Source organism: Epargyreus clarus, unplaced genomic scaffold (genome assembly GCF_041222505.1).
Source record: "Epargyreus clarus isolate Ecla_fem2 unplaced genomic scaffold, WU_Ecla_fem_2.2 ptg000005l, whole genome shotgun sequence".
In the NCBI taxonomy this organism is placed as follows: Eukaryota; Metazoa; Arthropoda; class Insecta; order Lepidoptera; family Hesperiidae; genus Epargyreus; species Epargyreus clarus.
In genome coordinates, this window is record NW_027332213.1 from 3,467,902 (window position 1) to 3,492,355 (window position 24,454).

A 24,454-nucleotide genomic window follows, 5' to 3' on the forward strand; every position below is an offset into this window, starting at 1 on the left:
CGCCTTTAAATCAGAGATGTGTTTGATAGCTAAGCTGTAAATTTGTGCCAAATCCATATTCTTGGATTGCTTGATTTTAATTTAACAAATGTTCATTGAATGAAAATCAAAACATCTTATTGGTAGATTTGTCACCCATGGAGTAGGTTTTAGGCCTTCGTAAGTTGTCCGAAGAGACCTATGACCATCAGTGGTGGTGTCACAAGAATATATTAATAAAAATATTTCCACTTACTTTCTAATATCCTGCAGAGTCATTTCCATAGAAGAAGAGCCACTTATGTCCAAATAGAACAATTTGTACTGAAAGTTGTTGAATGAAGTGATGGAATATTCCGATGGAATGTTGGAGCTCAGCAAATTTGTGTCCACCTGGAAAATATAAAAAAGACACTACATTTATATTTCATCAACACTTTAAATGAAAAATAAGTAACTATAAAATAGAGTTATGTCTAGAAAAGGGTAAGATGAATATAAGAATAATATGATCTTTAATTTTAACTCAAACATGACTGCAGTCGAAAACGAATGATGGATATATTATATTAATAAAAAACTGATACGGTAGTATGAAAGAGAAGCAACTCAAAATAAATAAGAAACCTCTACTACAACTACTTGGCTGTAAGAGAAGTTAAGAAAAAAATATTTACCTTATTTTCCCTCAAATTGAGAAACCTCAACGAGTCCAACTTATTGAGCATGAACTTAGAGATCATAGTCAGGTTATTCTCAGATAAGTCCAGGCTCTGAAGACTATTCTCGAGCCCAGCGAAGGATGCTGGAGACAGATCTGATATGCTGCAGTCGCGGAGGGAGAGAGACTTTATCTTCGCGTTTCTGAAGGCATCTTCCTGTAACGAGAGTATTCACAATATTAATAAAAATAATTAAAATATTTTGGTGAATGTAGATTATTCCTATGTACATTACAGCTATGATTCCACTCGAGTCTAACTGTTCACAGGCTTTCTTTATTAGGTCCCATGTATTTACCAGGTCTTGAGAATTCATATTCACAACATCGTGTACATAACTCAGATCCAGAATAGTTCATGAAATTAATAATTTAAATGTTTGCTTGGCCGGGGATTGAACCTGAAACCCCTTGCTTTTAAGTCCGTTGCGGCATGGTGACAATAGCGCCGCGCGGATTCTTACAATTACTTTAAAGGTACATTGTACGTAGTACTAATAGTGGTTTCAATACGATGCCATTAAAGTCATTAAGACACAGTATAAATTACTATACACCACGCACGAAGGTTGTGCAATCAAACATAATTACGGTACTAAGATTATATCTATTTTTATTCACACGCTACCGTTAAAAGGATTTCAAACCGTAATCATATAATTATTGTAAAGGAATATCGCCTACCTATATACTTATTTTATCAGGGACAGTTCCAAAATCTATGTAACTTATAGAAAAAATATTCTGTCACTATCAAAAAACCATTAAACATTTTTCGTAGATTCGATATGGGGATTATACAACAATTAACGGATTCTTGTTTTGATATTTGTTGAGAGATCATCAAAATTATAAATATTGTTTTTTACTCACATTATTTTTTATAATATAAGAAACACAAAAACGAGCATCACTATCGCGTATTATAAGCAAATACAATCAAATGAATTTATTTGTGGATAGTACCTATAAATTATTCCCCTATTCGACCACATAATGCAAAATGACCAAACACGGAAGCACTAAAATTAACTCCCAACAATCACTTTAACAAACTTCGGTTAACCGGTTTATTCATTTCCAAAATCCTATTTGAAACTTGCTACGTTGACTGCAGTATTTTCGTTTCCACGCGTCGATATTTACACAATGCTTGTCAAACATTCTAAACAAATACGTGTTTTAGTTTTGGTTCCATGTTTATGCGAAGGTTCTGTCAAATATTTGAAACATGGCTGTAAATTTCAATATCGCTTTTAGTTGGGAATGAAAACAGAGGTATTTATAGCGTTGGATTCTGGACTCATATTCGTACTCGTATACCCAGCTTAATTATAACAGTGAGCTGTAATTCAATAAGTATGAGTAAAAGTATTATAAGCAAGTAATATTTCTACCGTAGTTATAAGTATTTTTTATATATAGGTCCTTAAAAGGTGAGAAGGTACACGAGATACATGATGGAGAGTAGTCACTGTCGCCTATGGACATTTGCAACACCAAAAGAATCACCATTGCAACGCCGGCTTTGAAGATGAGCTCTCCTTGCACCTTTTTAAGGAGCTCCATGTCATATCGAAATTCCTCAGAAGAAATACCACATTTTGCACAATTGTAATAAAAGCAAATAAATCTTCCTAATCTTAAAGGGATCTCGATGGAAGTGAATGTAGGCTTTACCAGTATTATAGGGACGAGATTTTTACCTGGAAGAATTCTAGTTTAATGTTTAAATTGAAAAACTATTAACAAGTTACAATTAAAATAATAAACTTACCCTCAAGGAAATAATCGGGTTACCATCCAACGACGTTTGGTTGAGAACGTTGAAATACTTGAACGACCACGGCATTAGGACGTGAATTATGTTGTTGTCTAACCTGAAATATAATATGAAGAAAAACCAATTAATTTATTTAAATAAAAAGCAACAAATAAATAAAATAATAATAGTTTTAAAGAAAGAAAGAAAAATCTTTATTAAATATATTTTTATTAATTATTATAAAAAGTGGAACGTTGAATTTATATTTCTAGTTTAGGTTTTTCATAAACCTCTAGTTTCATATTTACGCCCGGTTAGTATTAAATAAATAATCAATCGTAAACATTTTTAAATATAAGTTGCTATTTAAAAAAAGGTCAGATCTGTCCTGTTCTAAATTGAGTTGGCCACAAGCATCCATGGGCGACAGTCACCACTTACTGTCGGTTTGGTGCTTCAATTTTACATTTAAAAAAATCCTCAAGTGTTCTACAACTTTTTCTAGTATATTTTTTAATATTCATTGCGATGAAGATTTTGTCAAATATTTTCACTAAATACAAATGTAAAATGCAAAAACTTGTACGGTGTGAGGAGTTTAATTCGCGATTTCTTCCCCATGAGAGACTCAGCTAGCTAGCTAGATTGCTGAACCAAAAAAATTGATGAGGCATTTAAAGCTTTCCAAAAAGATTCCTGTAAGTTTTGGATAAAAATATTTTGATTTGGATTTATACTTACTTCAAATTATCCAAGGAAAGTACGACGCCGTTTAAATCGTGTGCCGGTGGGACTTGCTTGATCAGGTTATTGGACAGATCAAGCACTCTCAGTTGACGAAGTGGTGATATCTCCTCATATGGAATGTATGAGAGCTGGTTATCAGCGAGCAGCAACTGTAATACGATTAACAGGAGAATATTTATTTGTTAATTGAGAAAAAAAATACACACTTTGTGTATGTAAATTGTAAATGTATTTTTTCAATCAAGTCAACGAAATTTTGTAATTAGTTGAATTGGTATAAATCAATTTGCATGATCGTTCAGATATATTTATCTTCATTTGTTATGAAAATTTTTTACGCGGTTTACCATTCATAAATATTTTGGATTGTAGCTGTACCCTTACCAAGAGTTTACGTTTTGACAAATATGACTGTTTTGATATTTGTTTACGTATTGGCCTATAGAATTTCCAAGTTCTGAAACAATCCGCTAGGGGCGCTGATTGGAAATTGTATGGGCAAATACGTAAACAAATACCAAAACAGTCATATTTGTAAAAACGTAAAAACTCATGGTAAGGGTACTGGAGTGTAGCTCACTTACAATACTTACAAATAATTAGATTTCAGTAATTTGCAACACCATTTTTATATTTCATGAATGACTCCATGAACATATAAAATATTTCTTACTAGCCAGCAGTGTTAGTATCTAAAGTGTTTATCCATTCGGTAACCTATAAATTCATCTAATAGAATAGTGTCCTACCTTATTGAGCCTGCCCATGCCATCCCTAAACACTCCGCTATCGATCACAGCGAGGTGGTTGCCGCGTAGATCCAGGGTTTCAAGCATAGGTAAGCCGGTAAAGGCATCCAGAGGTAGGCCTGCTATAGAATTGTCAGCTAGTATCAGGGTTTGTAGCGAGTTCTCCAGTCCACGCCAGTTGTCGCCTGATATGTCGGTTATTTCGTTACCTGGAAAACGTTTCCAAATATAAATTTGAAGAATCATTTTTTTCTAAATTTACAGGTCGCCAACAAGCCTGGCGGTAAGTTGCTTCAGCCATCTACGGACGTGTAACAAACGCTTTCTACACTCATAGCCCCACACTAGGATTCCCTGTATAGTGTAAAGTGTAAAACCCCCTCAGCGCGGTGACCGTCCTCAGCGCTGCGTAGAGGACTCCGGGATCTCCAAAGGAAGCACGCCACTCCGTGTGGAGCGTACGACGGTATGAGGTCACACATACCATCGTTCTTCCCGGGGTCGCTAGCCAGGCGGTTAGAACAAACAAACACTCAGACCCAGAAACAGAAATCTAAATTCATCATTTAAATTTCTGTCTGGCTAGGGATCGAACCCGGGACTCCTGCGCGTCAGACCGGTATGGTGACCGCTCCGCCACGCGGGTCGTAACGCCAGCCAGGAGATTCCTTCCACACCATGATTACATTATTTTATTCACAGACTCACAGATGTTTTACTACCACTGAAAACTAAGTTACAACGCTTCGCATGTATCACCCTGACTACACGCTTAGAAGTAGAATATAGGAACGACAAAAAAAAAACAGCACAAACAAGTAAACATTGCTCTATAACTCTACATCGATTAAAATATCTAAGTCCTAACTTTAAAAGCATTTTTTACAAAATATTGAAAATTCTCGTATGTTCCTTACACAAATAAGTGTCTAATGAAAAGCTGTTTAGCAAAGTTCAAAGTCGCCTGCAGACTGAATACTTCAGATTAAAATACTTAACAAGATTCAACCTAGCCGGGTAAGTAACGTAATTATTACATATTACGTGCTAGCCGGCAAGGATACCGGTAAAATTGCTTCGTTGAAAATTTCATCAAGATTATTTTGGTTCCTGCTTCAATCTTTATCAAATGCATTCAAGGCCTCTTCGAAATTACGGCCCCCTAAATTATAGCTTTTCCTCATAAAATTATAAGCTTGAATACTTTGCGCAGTAAAAGTTATCGACTATTCTAAATTGTTACTAATTTTATCTTATTTTACCCGCAAATATTCATAACATTAGCCGTTAAAATAAAATTATTACAATATTTACCGTAGCGATTTAAAAGAACCTACTTATCACTACCACTCCGAAAAATATATGAATATTGTTTCAAATTATTCATTCATGCAGATATTTCACACTTACGATTTATCGCTACACTCAAACGCCTCCAAGACTAAGAATATGTTATATAAAAGTTTATCTTAGGTAGCTTATACACGAGCGACAGCTCACGCCGACAGCTGACAATGGTCGCTAGTCGTCAGCAATAGTCAACAAACTACGCCGTCCGCCGCCGCCTATCGGCGACTAACGACCGAACATAGTCGTAGTCATCACGTCAACAACTGACGATCGCCGACGTAAACTGTCTCATCTGTATGAGTTCTCTGTCGATCGTGTGTAAGCTCACTTAGATATTAAAGAATATATTACCCGTCAAATCCAGCATCCGTAGCTTCTGCAGATACCTGAGTGCCCTGCTCGGTACTGACGTCAGTTTGTCGTGCCTGAGCTCCAGTTCCCACAGAGTATTGTCGAGGCCGTAAAACGCCTCCTCATGTATACCCTCCAGCGGATTCTGGTTTATTGCTAGTCTGTACAGACCTGGGAATAACATTTATGTCTTTTCAGTAAAGAGTAAGTAGACACAGAGGCAAAAGATACCGAATAGTGTTAGAAGTAAAGTTCGAAATGTTTCATAACTTTAAATAGCTTTTGATGCTCATAAACTAGTTTTCTCTGACACTCATAGAAGTGTATATTACACGTTAATAGCCAAATAGGTCAACATTTCAATTTTCCAATTCGAAAAATCTTATGAAGGAATATATTACGTACGTGCTGAAATGATATTTACAGTCGGAATAATATTTACAGCTCTGTCTGGTATAACTGATAATTAAAGATATTCAAAATAAATATTTATTAAATTTATTGAAGTTCGGTTGTTCTACTCCACAACAAATAACGTGTTCACAATTGCCATAATTATAACACTTTTTGAACAGTTAATCATTTGTAATTATTATCATACAAAGTCAACCAATTTACTTCATAGTAACTAAATAGTACAGGATAATAAACATACAATAATCTCCGCCTATTAACTACCTCGTGATAACCTTTAACTACCGTAGTAAGAACAAACTGGTGGTGCACGAACAATGTAAAAGTAAATATTTGTACGCAAGATTGCTTAATTAACAGTTCAAACAGGAGTAGTTTAGCGTCATTCGTGTACACCGTAAAGACACAAACAACTTGTTTTGATTGTATTTTTTAATGGAATTTTGTATTTTCACACGAGAAAAAAGTTCCATATTAAACATGTATTCTTACTAAAATCTAATGTTTATTTTTTATTATTTACTTACGAGTATTTAACGTAATATTTGAAAAAAAATTAGAGCTACATCTAAATGTACATTGTATAATGTTGGCATAAAAATGTAAAATGTATGCATGTTAAATATTCTTCTCTATGAACGCAACCATTTAAAAAAGGTCGTACATTTTTAAACGCAAAGCCATAGCCATTTTTTATATTTTGACATTTACCATGACAGTGATCGAACGACGCATCGTTTGACAAACAAATCCTTCCGCTTTTTAGAAAATAAACATAATTATTTTGGAGCGGAAGATCAGTTTCAAATTGAATTTATTAATGTATTTTTATAAATTCTGTACCTACTCCATAATTGCCATAACTACATAGCTGATTCAATATTAGCATATATCTTTTTAACTATTCATTTATTCAAATATTCATTTGTTACAAACATACTCGAATTTTGTGTTGTTTTATTTAATTTCATTCACTCATAAATTTAGTCGTTGAATCATTCATTCACTCACCTGTAGCTTGAAAGAACTGGGGCTCCAAATCCCTGATCTTATTATCCGTGAGCTGCAGCATGAACACCTTGGAGCTGTTGACGGTCGCTGGTACCCTGAGGATCGGCACGTGGTTGCAGGTGACGATGCCCAGGTCGCCAGCCGGCTTCGAACATGTGCATAGTGCTTGGAATAGGCATGGTGGGTGCCCTGTGTCCACATGGAGCTGGAAAAAAATGTTTCTCACTTAGAATTATGTACATAAGTTAATTTAGTGTACAGTGTCGACCCGATCGGAACCAATTCTAAAAGTTTCCCTAGAGAAGCCTATGTAAATCAGTGGATTTTTAAAGACTATTCAGTGGTTATAAAATTAAAGTAGCTCATATTTCTATGCAAGTCAATACAAATGAAGTGACTATCTGTGATTTTTTAATATGTTGTATATGTATGTTGTGAGCTTGTTGGGGTTTTGAAATAACTGCAGCTTCATTAGTAACATAAATTTTTAATTCCGCCATTTTTGACAACAAGAAGACAGGACATAACATGACGTTTTTGATGCAAAGGCAAAATCTTATAAATCCGGTTTATTATGGTGGCAACATTTCTCAACAGAGCTGATTTACGACTGCAGTGAGCTAATACACGCGCGACAACTCACAAGCAGCCGGATTCGCTTTTGGCCACATTAAGATGCAGCTCTATGATTATTATTTAGTATGGTAAGCTATGATTCTATCAATTTGTCCATCTCAATACAAGCTAAATTTGCACTTAACTGACGCTGACAATCAAATAACATAAACATTTACTGGAAATAGAAACCTGAGAGTACTCAAACCCCAACCACGCCCTTTGGCGTCAATTAACGCTTTGATCAAGTTAACTAACAGTTTGTTAGACACGTCGCTTGTACCAAGGCTTTGTATTTGTAAATGTAGTTGTATTATAAGGCCACACCCTTACCTACATAAGGACAATGGCAAGAGCCCTTGCTCCAGACACTGAAGAGGGTATCCCTAACAAAGCCGCTCGTATTTAACTATTCAAATTACACTTTCACTTTTATTCATTAGGCGGTAAAAAGAAAATCCGCTATTGTGTCGGCATGCTGAAATCGATATATTAGAAAAATTGCATTGAAGAGTCCAAAATACAACTTAACAGTTCATTTATAAGCAACACCAACAGATAATAGTTAGATATAATATCAGATGCGGTAGGAAGTAGGATGGGTGACCGCTAATTGTATAATTTTTTGCGTACTTCCGTGCTTCGAAGAGCACAGGCAGCAGGGATACTCGACGGTGGCCTTATGTTGACTGCTAACCATACTACACCCTCTTCACTTATACATACTGGAGCAGCATGTTGGAGAACGGTCCAGGCCCTTGCCTAGCAGTAAAAAACAATTGCCACCAATCCTTTCAAGTATCTTCAATTTTTAATTACACGATCTACCCTATCCTAAAGGTTCCGTTCCTTTATTTAATTTCCCCATTAACATAAACCGTTTCAATAAAAGTAGATTTAGGCTACAACAATATCAAGTACACAAATAACGTATAAATTCCCGCCTAAAGACTATTACATCCATTTAGTACGTCAGAATTATCCCGAACATCCTGCGAGGCACGCCATTTTGAACCTTATGTCTTTGTGATAGCTACATGGTGTATATAGCAATTGTAATAAAGGGGAACAGTGGGGGAACAAAGTATCTCGTTCCAGCTGTAACAATTGAAAGCTATATCCCTACAGAATTATAGGAACTAGACATGGATCAAATAAACCGAAAACGGTTACGCAGATATTGTTTGAATATCGATATGGGAAACGGTTTCCGTGTATCGATATTAGCGCAGGCTATGACAATGTCGAGTAGCTTTCAGTTGTAAGCGATAGACGAACGCATTTGTCATATTTACACTCGTTATTTATAAACAATCTATCCCAATGCTCCCTAACAAATATCGGGACAATTCCTAGTTTGCATAAATTATAACGTGTCTTTTGTTAGCATAAATTAGTAAAGATGACTCACTCCTAACAAGAAAATGTACCCAGTTTTGAGAATTGAAATAGTTGCGTAAAAAAGTTTTGGCACGTCTCCGTGCTAAAATGTCCCTAAAATATTTGAAATAATTATTTATTTACTATGTAAATTACGCAGTATTCGTTATTTATTCGCAAATTTTCTCTAAAAATGTTTTTATTTGTCAAGAATTCAAAAAAGAATTTACTAAGAAAGCCGTTTGTGGCTTCATTCAATTTCAAGGCGGCGAAGTATCTTTACTAATCTATGCCTTACTGAATGTTAAAAGTCTAACAAGGATGAAGTTTTTTTTTTTTTTTTTTTATTATATAGGAGTAGAAGACGAGCATGCAGTCCGCCCGATGGTAAGTGGCTACTGTCCCCATGGACATCTGTAATCAACCCCAGATAGGACCAGAAATTCCTACCTGAGGTCGACAACAGATGCGCCGCTACCCCTGAGGACTAAGCTGGAACGCCTCGGAAAAGTATGTCTCCCTTACCACACTCTTCAAAACGGAACGCAGCACCGCTTAACACTGCTGTTATTAGGCAGAAATAGATGTGGCGGTGGTGCCGCCGGAGCCGAACCTCAAAGGGTTCTACCACCTTTAGATAAGTAATATAGGGTTAATAAACACTACTTTCTTTTTGGTAATTTATTTTAAAACATTCGATTCGTTATGATATAACGGTTGTCTTGTATCCATATGATAAAACAATGAAAACGGTTTCAGTTTTTCCATAGTAAATAGGAAGCATGCCAAGAGGAACACAAGCGAGGGGAAGCCTGCTCTAATCCTTGCTGTTCATAAAAATGATGAGGGCGTTAACCCTGACATTATAAGTAGAGTAGGTTGGAGCTGTAGTACTCTAGCATAGATTTTTTTATTAATCTAGTAACTTGGTGCTTTAGTATTTCAGTATACTCCGGATTGCTATAGGATACAATGCTTGATGATCTTTTATAAGCCAGTGGCAGTGGCAGCCTTTCCAGTGGCAGAACTGCTACATTTATATAGCCTCAGTAGTTAAATTGCTACCCTAAATATTCAAGCTCATACAATGACAGATACTTTAATCAACTGCACCTATATTAATAAACAAAACAATAATGAAAGGGGCTCAGAGGGAATATTAGTACTATCACCTCGTTCCAGGCCTTAATCATTGCTGCATACATAAATGTCTTACTGGAGCCAGCTTAATTTAAGTCTAAGATTTAATTAAAGCTGCAACAGTCTCTACACATTTTGACAACAATCTGGGGGCACGGCTATTCCCTGCCAAGTCGAGCCAAAAAAGCAGCACATTTTCATTTTTATTACTTATATTATACCAAATGAGTTTGCATGTGCGTGTGCACACATACATCTAGTTTATGCAAGATTTTTTCCTGTTATCTATTGAATAATTTAGCTGTAAATGCTATAATATTTTCTCAAACTTATTTTATTTGTTACCTGTAAATCGACTTCTACTTCCTTCCGCGAAGTTCTAGAAGTGCGAACATTGAAGAAAGAAATGAAGGAGTACTCTGCAGTCGAACTTCAACTTCTATTATATTAATTACTATAGCCAAATAAACAACTTTTTACTGACCTCGATTGCTCTTGATAAGGAAGCCCATATCATCAGCAGAAATGTGACGAATACCAGGGTGTACCCGAACTTGATGAACGCCATCAAACTCTGAAACAATTGGAACATTTAAATATATTTGTGTTTCATTCTGTACATCATATCATTTGTGTTTCTTTTTATAATACAGAAATAGCAGGCGAGCACGCAGTCCACCTGATGGTAAGTGGCTGCTGCCGCCCATGGACATCTGTAATCAATCCCAGATAGGATGAGATATTTTTTTACCTGAAGTTGGTCATAGATACGCCGCTACCCGTGAGGACTAAGCCTCGAAATATTATCCCTTACCACAGCCTTCAAACCAGTAGCACTTAACACTGCTGTTATTGGGTAAAAATATACATATATTTATTGGCGGAATTACGTCATAAACGGCTCAAAATTAATCGAACTTGTTAATAATATACATAACTTTTATTATCTTACTGACAAGATTACCAAAACATTTTTGTTTATAGCTGTACCATTTGATCTTATTTACAAAAATATACGCTTTTTTTATGACAAAAGTAGTTCGCTTACAATCTCGTATCTAAAAGTTTAATAAAGACTTCGCAGCTTCCTTAAGCATATTGAGTTTCCGCTTCAGGCTTCGTAAATATCTCGTGTATTAGGGATGGCGATCTGAGATCAATATATCGAAAAATCTTTCATCCTAGAAAATCGAAAGTCAATCTTTTCGAAGTTGGTTGAATGTGTTATAGACATTTGTTGCTGACGGATACGTATTTCAGTGCTTGTTTGGTCCTGGTACTTTTTTTCGCTTTTTTTGCCCTTTGTAACTGAAAAAATCAAAGATTGATTTTTGGAGAATTGATTCTTTGGGGCTCGATGTTTTGTGAGTCGATTTATTTCACGTCGATTCGACAATCGATATTTTTCTGAAAGAATCGCCATCCCTATCGTGTATCAATTTTCCGCAATCGCTTACTTCATACGAGCATCAAAGTAGGTTTGGATGCACTTACAAAGCCTTTAAAATTCTCGAACAAACTTGTTATAAGTTCATACGATACATGCAACGTTCCTTTGGAAATAGTGAAATGGAGCTTCTAAGTTCGAGCTCTTTGCGGTCTGAGGGATACATGTTTTACCACTTTTCTTTGAACATGTTCTCGTTTACTTAGCGCACATAAAAATTGGTATCGGTGAAAGATGAGTTTTTTTGTACTTTTTAGTTTGAGCATTCGTTTTGAACAGTTGATTCCCGCGATCTTGCTCGTAAAGTTATTTGAACTACTTGATTATTGACATTTTATTGGAAAGAATTGATGTTTGGGATATGGCCTCACTCTGGGTGTCCCGGGTTTGATCCAACGTCCTTTTTGATGTTTAAATATTATGCGCGTATTAGAAATAATTGTAATAATATGTTTTAATAGCGTAAAAAAATGTAAAAACCTACGTTACTGAGAATTCCTTATAAAGTTCTTAATGTTGTGTGAAGTCTACAAATCCACGCTTAGCCGGCGTGGTGGACTATGCTCCGAAACTCTAGTCTCTTAATTCTTTTCACTCTGTGAGGAGGTCTGTGCCTAGTATTCGGTCAAAAATATGTGAATGATAAATTACTCTGTAATATTCCCCGATAAAATTAACTATTCATTTTTTTGAAAATTCAGTAACAACATCCAATGTTATTGAAACCAATGGTGGTTATGAAAATTGTATCATGTCAGTTTAACTGATATAAATCGAGCTACATTAATTTTAACTTCATTTGTTTGTTATATATAATACCCGTAATTAAAAGCGCCAATTCGTGGCTTTCAATATTAATAATTAACTATGTTTTCCAACTCCAGTGTGGCTTTGTTTGAGGCTTAGTTGTAAAATGTATTTCTATATATTATATTTCGTAAAGGTAGGTAGGTATTAATGTAATTTTATTTTTATTTAAATAATATTAGGCATTTAAAAAATGGTACAACCTTTTGTGATTTCTATTCCAGAGATACCACTAATACACCTATTTCTACCCGATTGCTGTTATTAGGGTTAAATTCTTGCTTTATTTTGGTGTGAAAGGTGTAGTAAGCGATGTATGCTTATCCGAGGCGTTCCAAATTAGTCCGCAAGGGTAGCATCGCATCTGTTTCTAACCTGAGATACCACTTTAACCTTACCTGCGGTTTATTACAGACGTGCATATGTTATCATTAATGAATTGTGGCGAAGAGCTAGTACTTCACGTAATATGTTGCCATTGATGCTTATGGACGTCTGTGACGTTCGAAGGTGGTAGAACCCCTTGTGGTCTGACTCCGGCGGCACAACTGCCACAACTATTTCGGCGTAATAACAGCAGCGTTAGACGTTGCTGTGTTCCGTTTTGAAGGGTGTGGTAAGGGAGACATACTTTTCCGAGGCGTTCCAGCTTAGTCCTCAAGGGTAGCGGCGCATCTGTGGCCGACCTCAGGTAGGTAGGAATGTCTAATCCTATCTATGGTTCATTACAGATATCCATGGGCGGCAGTAGCCACTTACCATCAGGTCGACTGCATGATCGTCTGTTACTCCTATATTAAAAAAAATCTGTCATCCACCTCAGATAGGATTGAAGGCCTGTCTAACGTCGGCCATAGATTATCTTTCTGAGAACTAAGCTACATCTTCTAGCATATTTATAAGTGATTCTCTCGTACCACATTCTTCAAACCAGAACACAACAGCGCTTAAGCCTCTTGTTATAAGGCAAAATTGGTATTTCATATTCCCGATAATATGCCCTTTATCATCTGTACGTAAGCACTTAATGTATAATCCATTAAGTAATTAAGTACTTCGAATGCCAAGGGTTTATCTCAAATTTACAATCAATATTAGCAATTTCAGTTTATGAAGAGCTTAGTGCCCAGATATAAAATATAAAATAGTAATCTTATATATAAAATTCTCGTTTCACAATATTAGTTACCGTACTCCTCCGAAACGGCTATACCGATTTCCACTAAATTTTATGTGCATATTCAGTAGGCCTGAGAATCGGCTACTATCTATTTTTCATACCCCTAAGTTATAAGGCTTGTTCACCCTTAACATGTTTTTATTTATATGGCAACACAACGGTTGCCGTGTCAGTTTATATCTTACTAATATAAAATTCTCGATCCAGTTTGTATAGAATGCAAAAAAATTATCATACGTATGTAAAATAATTGAAAAATAATTTTATTGTCCTACAAAAACCGTGATTGGACATAGTCTGTTTTTTTAATTTTAATAATTTATTCGAAATAGAGGAAACATTTTCTGAATAGCAAACTTTGTTGAATAGCAAATGCAATTCAGAATTCAGAAATTCAGAATGCATATTTGCTATTTGCATGCAATTAAAATGTAAACGATGTTATGGAAATATTCACCTTCAAATTAGCTACATTAGAACTAAGGTCCCTTTTATGAAAGATTTTGAAATTGTATGTCTGAAACTCAAGTAGATTTTCTATGAAAACTGTATTTCGCAGTTGTTTTGTACCCTTAGTATGGGTTTTTACGTTTTTACAAAAATGACTGTTTTTGTATTTGTTGCCGTATTTTTCCATTTTCAATCAGCGCCCCTAGCGGGCTGTTTCAGAACTGAATATAAAAACGTAAAAACTCATACTAAGGGTACTGAAGTCAGCGGCCATGAAACTTTATCTCAAGCTGCTACGTGTGAGCAATACTTAACTCTTCGCCATGCTCTTTATGAATACAGAACGAACACTGCCAAGTATTTGGTTGTGAACAAAAGTGAACAATTTACTCGTACATTTTACACTGAATAAAATACTTTTATTACTTATTGCAGTCCAGTCCAACGCAGATTATATATGTAGGATTATATATAGGCTGTATTATTTACATTTTTAATATAATATTAAAGTAGTAATCAAGCATGTAGTCCACTTAGTGGTAAGTGGCTACCACCGCCCACGGACTGCTATAAATTCAATGCCTGATGAGATTAGATTCTGATCTGAGATTGGCGTCATTTGGACTAAGTCGAAACGCCTCGGAATAGTATGTCTCCCTTACCACACCTTTCAAAACTGAGCACAGCAGCGAATAACACTGCTGTTTTTATATGGAAAAATACGGCAGTGATGTCTCCAGAGTTGATTAAAGGTTCCTACCACCTTCACTAACAGAATAAGTTATTAACATTGAAAAAGTTAATGTTTTCAAGTTACATTACTTAGCACAGTACAATCACGGAGGCATTTTCTTACATAACTTTTATCCCACGAAAGAGTACAAAGTCACGCTCTTCAGTCGTAAACATGAATAAAAGAGCAGACCCCGTGAATAATGTCACATATGTGCCGCTAGATTAAAATGAAATGGTGGGCCTTATTTTAATTTTGCAGTTTGTTGCTTTAAAAATTCCATTACGGTAGGCATTTTGGAGGTGTTTTGCATTTTATGCGCGAATGTTTTAATTTAGTCACTGTTACTATCGGACTTGTATTAAAACGTGATACGAGTAACGTAATGAATATTTAAAATAAAGTATAATATGCTATCTTCTGTGAATTTAAAATAAGTTTAATTTAATGCTGATACAACAAAAACCTTTACAATTTTTAACCATTAAAATACTACGTACGTCTGTATCAAAATTTCAAAGCAAAGCAAATGTCCGGAAGGTGAACATAACAATCAGAGAGATGGATTTTAAAATCCTTATGGTCAGGGAGAGACATTTTAGGTTATAATGCCACCCTCAGGTAAGATACAAATACATATCATCTGGGGTTGATCATGTTGTCCGTCCGCGGCAGCTACGAATTAGCATCAGTCGGTCAGTATGATAGCCATTTAAATTTAAAAAAAAAAACAATTTTGAATTCCAAATACCAAATAAATTGCAACGATATTTTTGATATGTACCATAAAAGTGTTAAGCTTACAAAGGGCCTTAAAATCGTGAGAAAAAGACTAAAGCTGTGTTGCTATCAAAATTAATTTTGGCAAGATTTCTGCATTCAAATTAGCATCTAAACAGACAGCACAAAGAACCTCAACCTACAAATATAATCCCCTATAAACTGAGCTCGCTGTTCCAACGGCTTCATATTTCATAAAATAAGAGCTTCGTTAATATTTTCAATTTTTCCGAGAATGTTTTCCGACGCTTTTACAATAATAATGCTCTTTGAGCGGGCGTGTGCCTCGCTTTGTTTCAAGATATTATTATTGGATGTGTAATTCTGGTATATGAGGTATGAATCTGAAACATATAAGCTTATATGTGCTCGCCATTTTATTATATTCAAGCTGGAACACGATAATTTTGGATTTATTTTGTCCTACAAGTTATTAATTTACTTTTATTGTTTTATTTATTAGATTTACTTACAGTTTATCTAATACCTACTCATCATCATTATCATCATCAACCCATTATTGTCCCACTGCTGGGCACGGGTCTCCTCTCAGATTGAAAAGCATTAGGCAATAGTCCACCGCGCTGGCCAAGTGCGTATTGGTAGACTTCACATACCTTTTGAGATTTTTTTTATAAATATCTCAGATATGCAGGTTATCGCAGGTTTCCTCACGATATTTTCCTTAACCGTTTTGGCAAGTGATAATTAATTTCTAATACGCACATAATTTCGAAAAATCAGAGGTGCCTGGGATTTGAACCTTGGACTCGAACCTCGGTTTCTTATCCACTAGGCTATCACTGCTTACTTACCTAATGATACTTACTCAGCTATAATTTATAGACTGTAAACTAAGTCCAAACTGTATGGAGAGAAACTTTAAATGGGTTTCGTGTGTGTCTTAAATGTGTTACATGTTAGAATGAGTTCTCAATCGAGGACTCGAACAATTGAATCGAGAGCTCAACAGCTCAGTCCCGTACGTTACAATGACAAGTAGTTCCTAAACGACCACCAGAGGCGCTGCATGTAGATTGATGTGGGCGACCGAGCTGTCGAGCTTTCGATACGATTGATCGAGTTCACGATTGAAAACTCACCATACTCAGGTTACCCTAGAAGATTGAAAATGTATTGCTGTTCTTAAGGACAAACGCATGGTTTAATGAATGCATTCAGCATTAATATGGCCTATAATTTTAAATAATTTTCCTTTAATTCCTTAAAATATTCAAACCGCGACCCAGCAGATCAATATGTGAATGTCGCCATCAAATTTCAATTCAGATCTCTATCCATTATTGGTAACGTTTATTGTAATGTACCATTTTCGAATTCCTATCAAATAAATTTTACAAGTACTTAAAATACAGTAGCACTTAAATTTCTTACTGTTTGAATCATCGTATAAAACTTTGTATGCCAACTTAACTTCTTATTGTCAAAGCTACGACGGAGGCAATAAAGAAAGTTGGGACATTGTTTACTTAATTTAACTTGAGGCCATTCGAATTTTAAATTAGTCGTGCTACAGTTTGGAACAATTCTTTCCTAAAAGTCTTAAAGACTTATCTGCGAGCGAGCTCATTTATACCCAGATCTCTGAGCCTACGATTCCCAACATCTTAATCCTCACGATCTTCAAAGTTAAAAGATTAAAAGATAATAACGGGCTAGCTAAATATGAACGGAAATGTAAATTCCAGGCAATAATACTCAAGTTATATTACATTATTGGCCCATTGCTGGACACGGGTTTCTGATTACAGTGACAGAAGTGCAATGTGGCTTAGACTTCACGCAACCTTGAGAACTTATTATCTTAGGCATGTAGGTTTCCTCACAAGTGTGGGAGCTCTAACCGCCCGGCTGGCGACCCCGCCAAGGACAAATGGAACGTAGCCCGACAACGCGCTAAGAGGACTCCCGTTGCGTTCGTTTTGAGATCTCGAAGTCTTCTACGCAGCGCCGAAGACGGGCATCGGGGGGGTTTTATTGCGGTAACAGTCCCACATAACCCTGTGTCGCTCCCACGGCACCGAGTACCTTGAAGATTCCCCCTCGTTAACAAAAAAAAAGGTATGTAAATCAGGTAGTACTTTTAATAATTTTATTTAATCAACCTAACATGTCTTTCTTACTACAGCAGCACACGTAAAATTTAGCCACTAACGGTCACCCATCAAATTCCCAATCACTCCCGACACTGCGTAATTTTACAGATAGCTTGATATGCAAAAGGTACGGGGTAACGCGTTACATTTTAATATACCGTGTTAATATTTCATTAATATTATTCCATTTTATTGCCACCGTCCCATCCGGCGAAACATTAAACTTTATGTCTCTCAGTTAGAACCGTCTAATCCTCGACGCCTTTTCATCGGGATATGATTGTATTGTACGGACGTTTAAGTGTGTTTTTATGATGTAATCATCATTACTTCTCAAGTATTTGGGTTATCACAATACACTTTAACCTCTACTTACAATATACCCTAAATTACTTTTGTATGTATAGTATGGTACTAGTTAGAAAAGTGGTAGAGCCATTACTGGATCGATATCGGAACCACCGCTGCTACACCTTTTTCTACCTAATTGTAGTGATGTCAGTGATGGTTCGATTGACAAATAATAACAGTGTTGGGACCCCTTATTTCAAACTAGAACAGTTTGAAATGTGTGGTAAATAAAAATAATATATAAAAAGGGAATTCCAATTTAATTCTCAGGGTAGCGAGACATTTATCGTAACCATAATTGGCTCAGCTAGGGCCTTAATGCTATTTTATTAAAAACTAACACATAGACATGTATTTCTAGAATAGAAACCTAAATGCATTACTCGGATGTCTATGTGGTTGGAGATTGAACTTGGAAACTTCTATGTACCAGACCCAGAAGGATCAAGAACATATAAAAGTCATACAAAAGAGCAATTCGATAAAAACGCGTTATGTAGGTAAGCACATTTTTATCAGTTAAAGTGGAAAATAAGCATGCTATCCATTTGATAGTAAGTGGCTACTGACGCTCATGTACATCTGTACCCTTACCATGATTTTTGCGTTTTGACAAATATGGCTGTTTTGATATTTGTTTACATATTTGCCCATACAAATTCCAGCCAGCGCCCCTATCGGATTGTATCAGAACTAAAGTGTCAGTAACGTAACATTAAATATCTAAATTGATAAAATGGTGCTTTAAGTTTTCTCTCTCATTTTTGCGAACATGTGAGGCAGACAAAAAGACTTGAGCACTTACTTATTGTTACGTTTACTCAGTCTACTGAAGCAAACGGAACAGAATAATGGATTTAGTAAACGTAACGTAAAATTGTGGGATGTTTTAAAAACTTATGGTAAGGGTACTGAAATCACCCACCACAGATGCATTGTTACTCTCAGGTCTAAGGTCAGGAACGCTTCGGTTAAGTATGTATGTATCTCCTTATCACACTTCTTAAATCTGATCGCAGTTACTTTAAGCGCAACTTAACTACTGTTGTTACGCAGAAGTAGGTGTGATGGTAGTGCCATCGAAATCGAATCAGAGAGTTCTACCACCTCCAAAACGTATAAAAACGTACTAAAATTCGAACAAAGAAACAAGATCAGAAATACAAATATACCTGCTAAACCGAAGAGATAGCATTGCATACATTATGCAAAGCTGCACGTGTAAGGGTGGCAACCCCCTTCCACCCCTTTGTTTTATCCCGTTTCGACCTTGACCGTAGAAGCGGCTTTCAGCGAAACATTTGAATGTATTTCAGGTAGATACTTCAGGAAATAAATTGAGAATACCGTCTATGAAATATTGTTTCGACTTAACGATAAATGATCTTTGTACCTTAAATTCCAATTTAACGTAAATAATAGCAGAGTTGGCTAAGTAATTTGCTATTCATCGTAACTCGTTAAGAGGGCTCATTTTTAGAAGTGCGAAGAAAATTCAACGTAAAATGTACAATGAAGTCCCCAAGAGGTCACTGTAATTAAAAAAAATCCACATATGGTGAGGATGGTAGACAACGACCTCAACCCTTTAAATGCTAAGAGAATAACCATGTCCAGCAGTGGGATGTAAACGATTTAATAACAATTCGGTGCTAGTGCATATTTGCTATTTTATTACAGAAACTTAAAAAAAAGTTTTAGGAATATCGAAATACCAAAAAACTATTTTTGTCTATACATCTCGAAAAGGATGACATACATGTATTACATGATACATATTATATTTTTTCATATTAGTGTAATTATTACGAAGTAAAAGTACTTTTTGTTTCGTCGCTCTATAACAAAGTTAGTAGAGTAAGCGCTAGGTCAAGGTTGAAGCGGGCCTGTACTTGACTGCAGTGACTTGCAGAGTTGCTACGTACGATATACACATAGACGAAGCTTGCTATGATGTCAGTTTTTTTTCTTTTTAATGCAGTTCATCTGATGTTGAGTGGTAACTGCTATCCACGGACTGTTTCCACGTTTCACAAAGTTAGAGTAAGCGCTAGGTCAAGGTTGAAGCAGGCCTGTACTTGACTGCAGTGACTTGCAGAGTTGCTACGTACGATATACACATACATAGACGAAGCTTGCTACGCGATATAAATGTTTTCTTTTTAATGCAGTTCATCTGATGATGGGTGATTGCTACTATTCCCGTAATTTTGTATCAACTGCAAACTTAGTTTGAATTCTATTTAAGGTTAACTACAGATATATACAGAATTACAGTTTACAATTACTTGAAGACTAAATTCGAACGCATACGTTATTGTTACAATATGTACGATTACTGTCCAATTTTTTTAGCACCAAATATCCGTGAAGAGGATTTACCTCTCCTTCCTCCGACTCCCATAATGAAGGTGTTGCCAAGTATTTCTCAAAGAAGAAGGCCAGCAAAACATATGGTGCTCCAAAAATTGGTATCAATGGAAGATTTCACTACATAAAAAAGTACTTAACATCTCAAACTTTATTCATTCAGTTGGCCCGTTATCAAATTAATATAAGTGGTAAAAGAGCATGCACATTGCAGACCAACTGACAGTAAAATTCTCTCATCAGCATATTTGATTCCAACATTATGATTGATCGAGGACTTCTAATTTTTAAATCTAAAATTAATAATGCTCTCATCAATTTCGTAACACTTGTAACACTCGTTAACAGATAATAAACACTTACCATGGTTGTAAATATAAGTGCACTTCCCCATAAAACCCCATCCGGGTCACTTGGCCGCGTAAACACTTACACTGAATCACTTTTGATATTTCAATTCGATTTCGTAACACTTCACTATTCACAAGTCACTTTTGATACGATGTTGTTGGCTATCTGAAAAGAAAAGAAATCGTGTTGAAATTTTATCAATTGGATACATAAAGTAAACTAGAGAGTATGATAAAGGCAAAAACTGAATTGCTTAAAATATATTCTAGGTTAATTCCCAATTTTGATAAGTCTAACAATGCATCATGTATGTAAGGAAATACTTCAAGCCGTTTGGGCTCTAAGGCATTTGTAAGAATGAGAGATACATACGTATGTTCCAAAAACATGTTTCACAGTCGGATAATAATATAATATGACCCGTATGGCAGTGTCTAGCAGTGGGCAAATAATGATGATGATGATGAACTAACGATAAAAATATTATAATAGAGTAACCTTATACTGAGAATCTTTGTATTGTGGATACAATAGTTACACATAAATACGATTACGTAAACACCTACACTCATCACATTTTTTTATATTTGTCTGGTCGGGGGTCAAAACCAGGACCTTCTAGTGTAATACAGATATAGCGATCACTGTGTCATGTGGCCTGTAACCCAAAAAATATTATAAAACATTCAGATCATTTACATAACATCAAAATACATATGTAGTTTAACTGGAAAATTTAATTAAGATATTCAAGAGCTCGTGAAAAATATGTAATTTGTAACCACATGTAGGTATGTTTATTCGTTACGTTTTGAAGTAGAGATGGCCGCCGGTTAAAACCGTTGCTTATTTTTAATTACGTTTCATCATGTTTTTTATAAAAACGACAAGGAATAAAATAAATATGAATAAATATGAACGAACGAGTTAAACTTTCAAGCAGTAGTGAAAAAAGTAATAAAGCTAAAACATAGAAGGTTGTTATTTAAAAACCAAAACAGTTTAACACACAACTTGCAATAACAAAGAACGAATGAAATGCAATTATTGAATAAAATACACACTTTGATGATTAAAAATTAAAAAAAACATGAATACTAATAACTAAAATCCTGCTTAGAATTAAAATTCATTTATCATTATCATATTTGAATAAAATCTTGGAAAAATATAATTCCGTGTCTTTACACATAATAATTGCGAAAAAAAAATCAAGGTCGTATTTATTATATTCTTTCCTATCTGAACGAGTAATCTTAGAAAAAGTTTCATCCGATTTTTCCTTTAAGGTATTTAGCGAGATATTTAAATGAGATAAAAGTGATGAAATAAAGACTACACACCTTCATCTTGCTTAGAACTCTGCAATGTTGCTAACGACATTATCTTGCTGCAATTTGTGATTGCAACACTGCAATATAGCCCAATAGAAAAATAAATAAATAAAACGCTTTGCTTCACTCACAGCCCCCACAACAGGATTCCGTGTCGTGGGTACCATGGACACACATAGGAAAATACACAAACACCCAGACCCAGAAACATAACTCTATTAATTAGGTATCTGTCTGGCCGGGGATCGAACCCGAAACCGGGATCAGAGGTTAGCTCTACAACTCCTGGTACATTTGTACTGGTATATATACTGTATACCTACTTTATCTTTACGGTAACACCCGACCAACTTGGAATTGGTTGTACGACCTTGTACGTGCCGAAGAAAAAACACAATGAATTGCCCCTAATGTGTAGTAAATCTACAGTAATGTAATCTGATCGTAGATTTTATTCAATTCGTTCGCTTTAACTTAAAATACTGCAGCATTCGTAACCTTGGTTCGTAGACGCTCAATTTATTGCAAAAACCTAACGTACTATGTACATAGAGAATAAAAAATGTGACTTTATAGCCAAGAATTTATAAACTTAATCGTAAATATTTATTTGGTATGGCTGCCTATTGTTTTGAAAGAGTTTTTTTTTATAATTTAGTAGCAGCAAACGAGCAGTTGACCTGATGTTAAGCGGTTACTGCCGCTTACTGCCAATCTTAGATGATCTTAGATTCCTACCTGAGGTTGGTTACAGATGCGTTGCTACCTCTGAAGACTACCAAACAATCAAGTGTAGATATTACTTTTGAAAGTAATATCAAACTTAATAGGCTAAGAATACTTTGATTTCAATACACCTTTATACAAGTTCTGTTGAAAATCACACCAGTCGAAACCTTAGCAAAGTAAACCTCCATCGTTAATTAGAATCGTAATTAAAAACACTAAGTGCTTATTTTCTTTCAGGAAATTATTCCACAAACCTTTTGTTTTAGACGCCGTACAACTAAAAAAGTAGGGAATACAATTATGAAGAGTTCTTCTACGTTATTTATAATGCAGAAATATTAATTAACAATTAATTAGAAAGGAACTTGAAACTGGAATTTAGATTTTTATTACGACTTTTACATGGTCTGGAAAAGAACCTTAAAGCTTTTTTTAATAATATAGGAGTAACAGACGAGCATGCAGTCCACCTGATGGTAAGTGGCTACTGCCGCCCATGGACATCTGTAATCAACCCCAGATAGGATTAGATATTCCTACCTGAGGTCCGCCACAGATGCACCGCTACCCCTGAGGACTAAGTTGGAACGCCTCGGAAAAGTATGTTTCCCTTACCATACTCTTTGAAACGGAATACAACAGCGCCTAAGACTGCCGTTATTAGGTAGAAATAGGTTTGGTGGTGGTGCCGCCGCAGTCGAACCGCAAAGGGTTCTACCACCTTAAACATGAAGCTTATAAATAAGAAATGAGTTTTCAAATGATTCAATGGTGAAGTAAACGGTTCTGGTTTGGTAAGATAGTTTGCCAAGATCACTGGCAAAGTCCAGGGGAAGAGACCGCGAGGACGTGGTTTGATGCGCTGGTTGGATCAAATCCATACCACTCTTAACAGCTGCTTGAAGCCATCCACGTTCCTTAGAACCGGCACCGTTGGGGCAATATAGGGATAAGGTGATCCGTTGAGGGGGGTCACGACTATAAGCATTGAGGACATCGAGAAGGATAATGCCCGACTTATCTACAAAGGTTTCATAGATGTGTGAAGTTTACCAATCTCCACTTGTCCAGCGTAGAGTGGCTATGGCAGGTTTCGTCTCATTCTTAGACAAGACACCATCGTCGTTAATCCATTATTGTCTCATTGCTGGGCTTTGGTCGTCCCTTTGAAAGGAGATCCGTAAAAGTGTAAAGGTTGGTACTCCAGTAAAGGTTCGTGAATATCTGAAAAGGGCCGACCATTTGGTTACGTCCTCATCCTAACCATCCTTAGTTACTTTTGTATGTCCAATTAATTCTGTCGTAATATCTTATCAGCGTCTCTATAAACGAACCCACATTTTTAATGTAAAAAACTAAAAGTAAAAATGTCCTTACTTTCTCATTTTCATTTTAAGACTTACTCTTAGGACTTCCATTAATATAAGCTACTTTTTAACATTAACCTAGAAAGGTTCTCAGGTTAATACCGTCATTAAAAGCTCAGTATAATTTTAAGATAATAGGATGAGCTAAGTATTATAGTCTCGTGTATTATAACACTGTCTTTATTTTACAATCTTTCAGTTTAATAATAATGACAG

The 24,454-nt window shown here is 35.7% G+C and overlaps 1 protein-coding gene across 3 annotated transcripts in view; it reads right to left on the reverse strand.

The window, feature by feature from the left end:
- chp (leucine rich repeat containing G protein-coupled receptor chaoptin) overlaps nucleotides 1-24,454 on the reverse strand; it is a 74,655-nt gene that overhangs the window by 9,524 nt on the left and 40,677 nt on the right. For all 3 annotated transcript variants that reach the window (XM_073093874.1, XM_073093875.1, XM_073093873.1), the window contains exons 2-10: nucleotides 20,821-20,973; nucleotides 10,707-10,796; nucleotides 7,088-7,292; nucleotides 5,663-5,833; nucleotides 3,962-4,170; nucleotides 3,207-3,361; nucleotides 2,478-2,580; nucleotides 657-857; nucleotides 236-372 (exon numbers count right to left, since the gene is read on the reverse strand). In XM_073093874.1, the coding sequence (XP_072949975.1) occupies nucleotides 236-372; nucleotides 657-857; nucleotides 2,478-2,580; nucleotides 3,207-3,361; nucleotides 3,962-4,170; nucleotides 5,663-5,833; nucleotides 7,088-7,292; nucleotides 10,707-10,796; nucleotides 20,821-20,823 (1,274 nt within the window). In that variant the 5' untranslated portion in view covers nucleotides 20,824-20,973. The remainder of the gene's footprint in view (nucleotides 1-235; nucleotides 373-656; nucleotides 858-2,477; nucleotides 2,581-3,206; nucleotides 3,362-3,961; nucleotides 4,171-5,662; nucleotides 5,834-7,087; nucleotides 7,293-10,706; nucleotides 10,797-20,820; nucleotides 20,974-24,454) is intronic.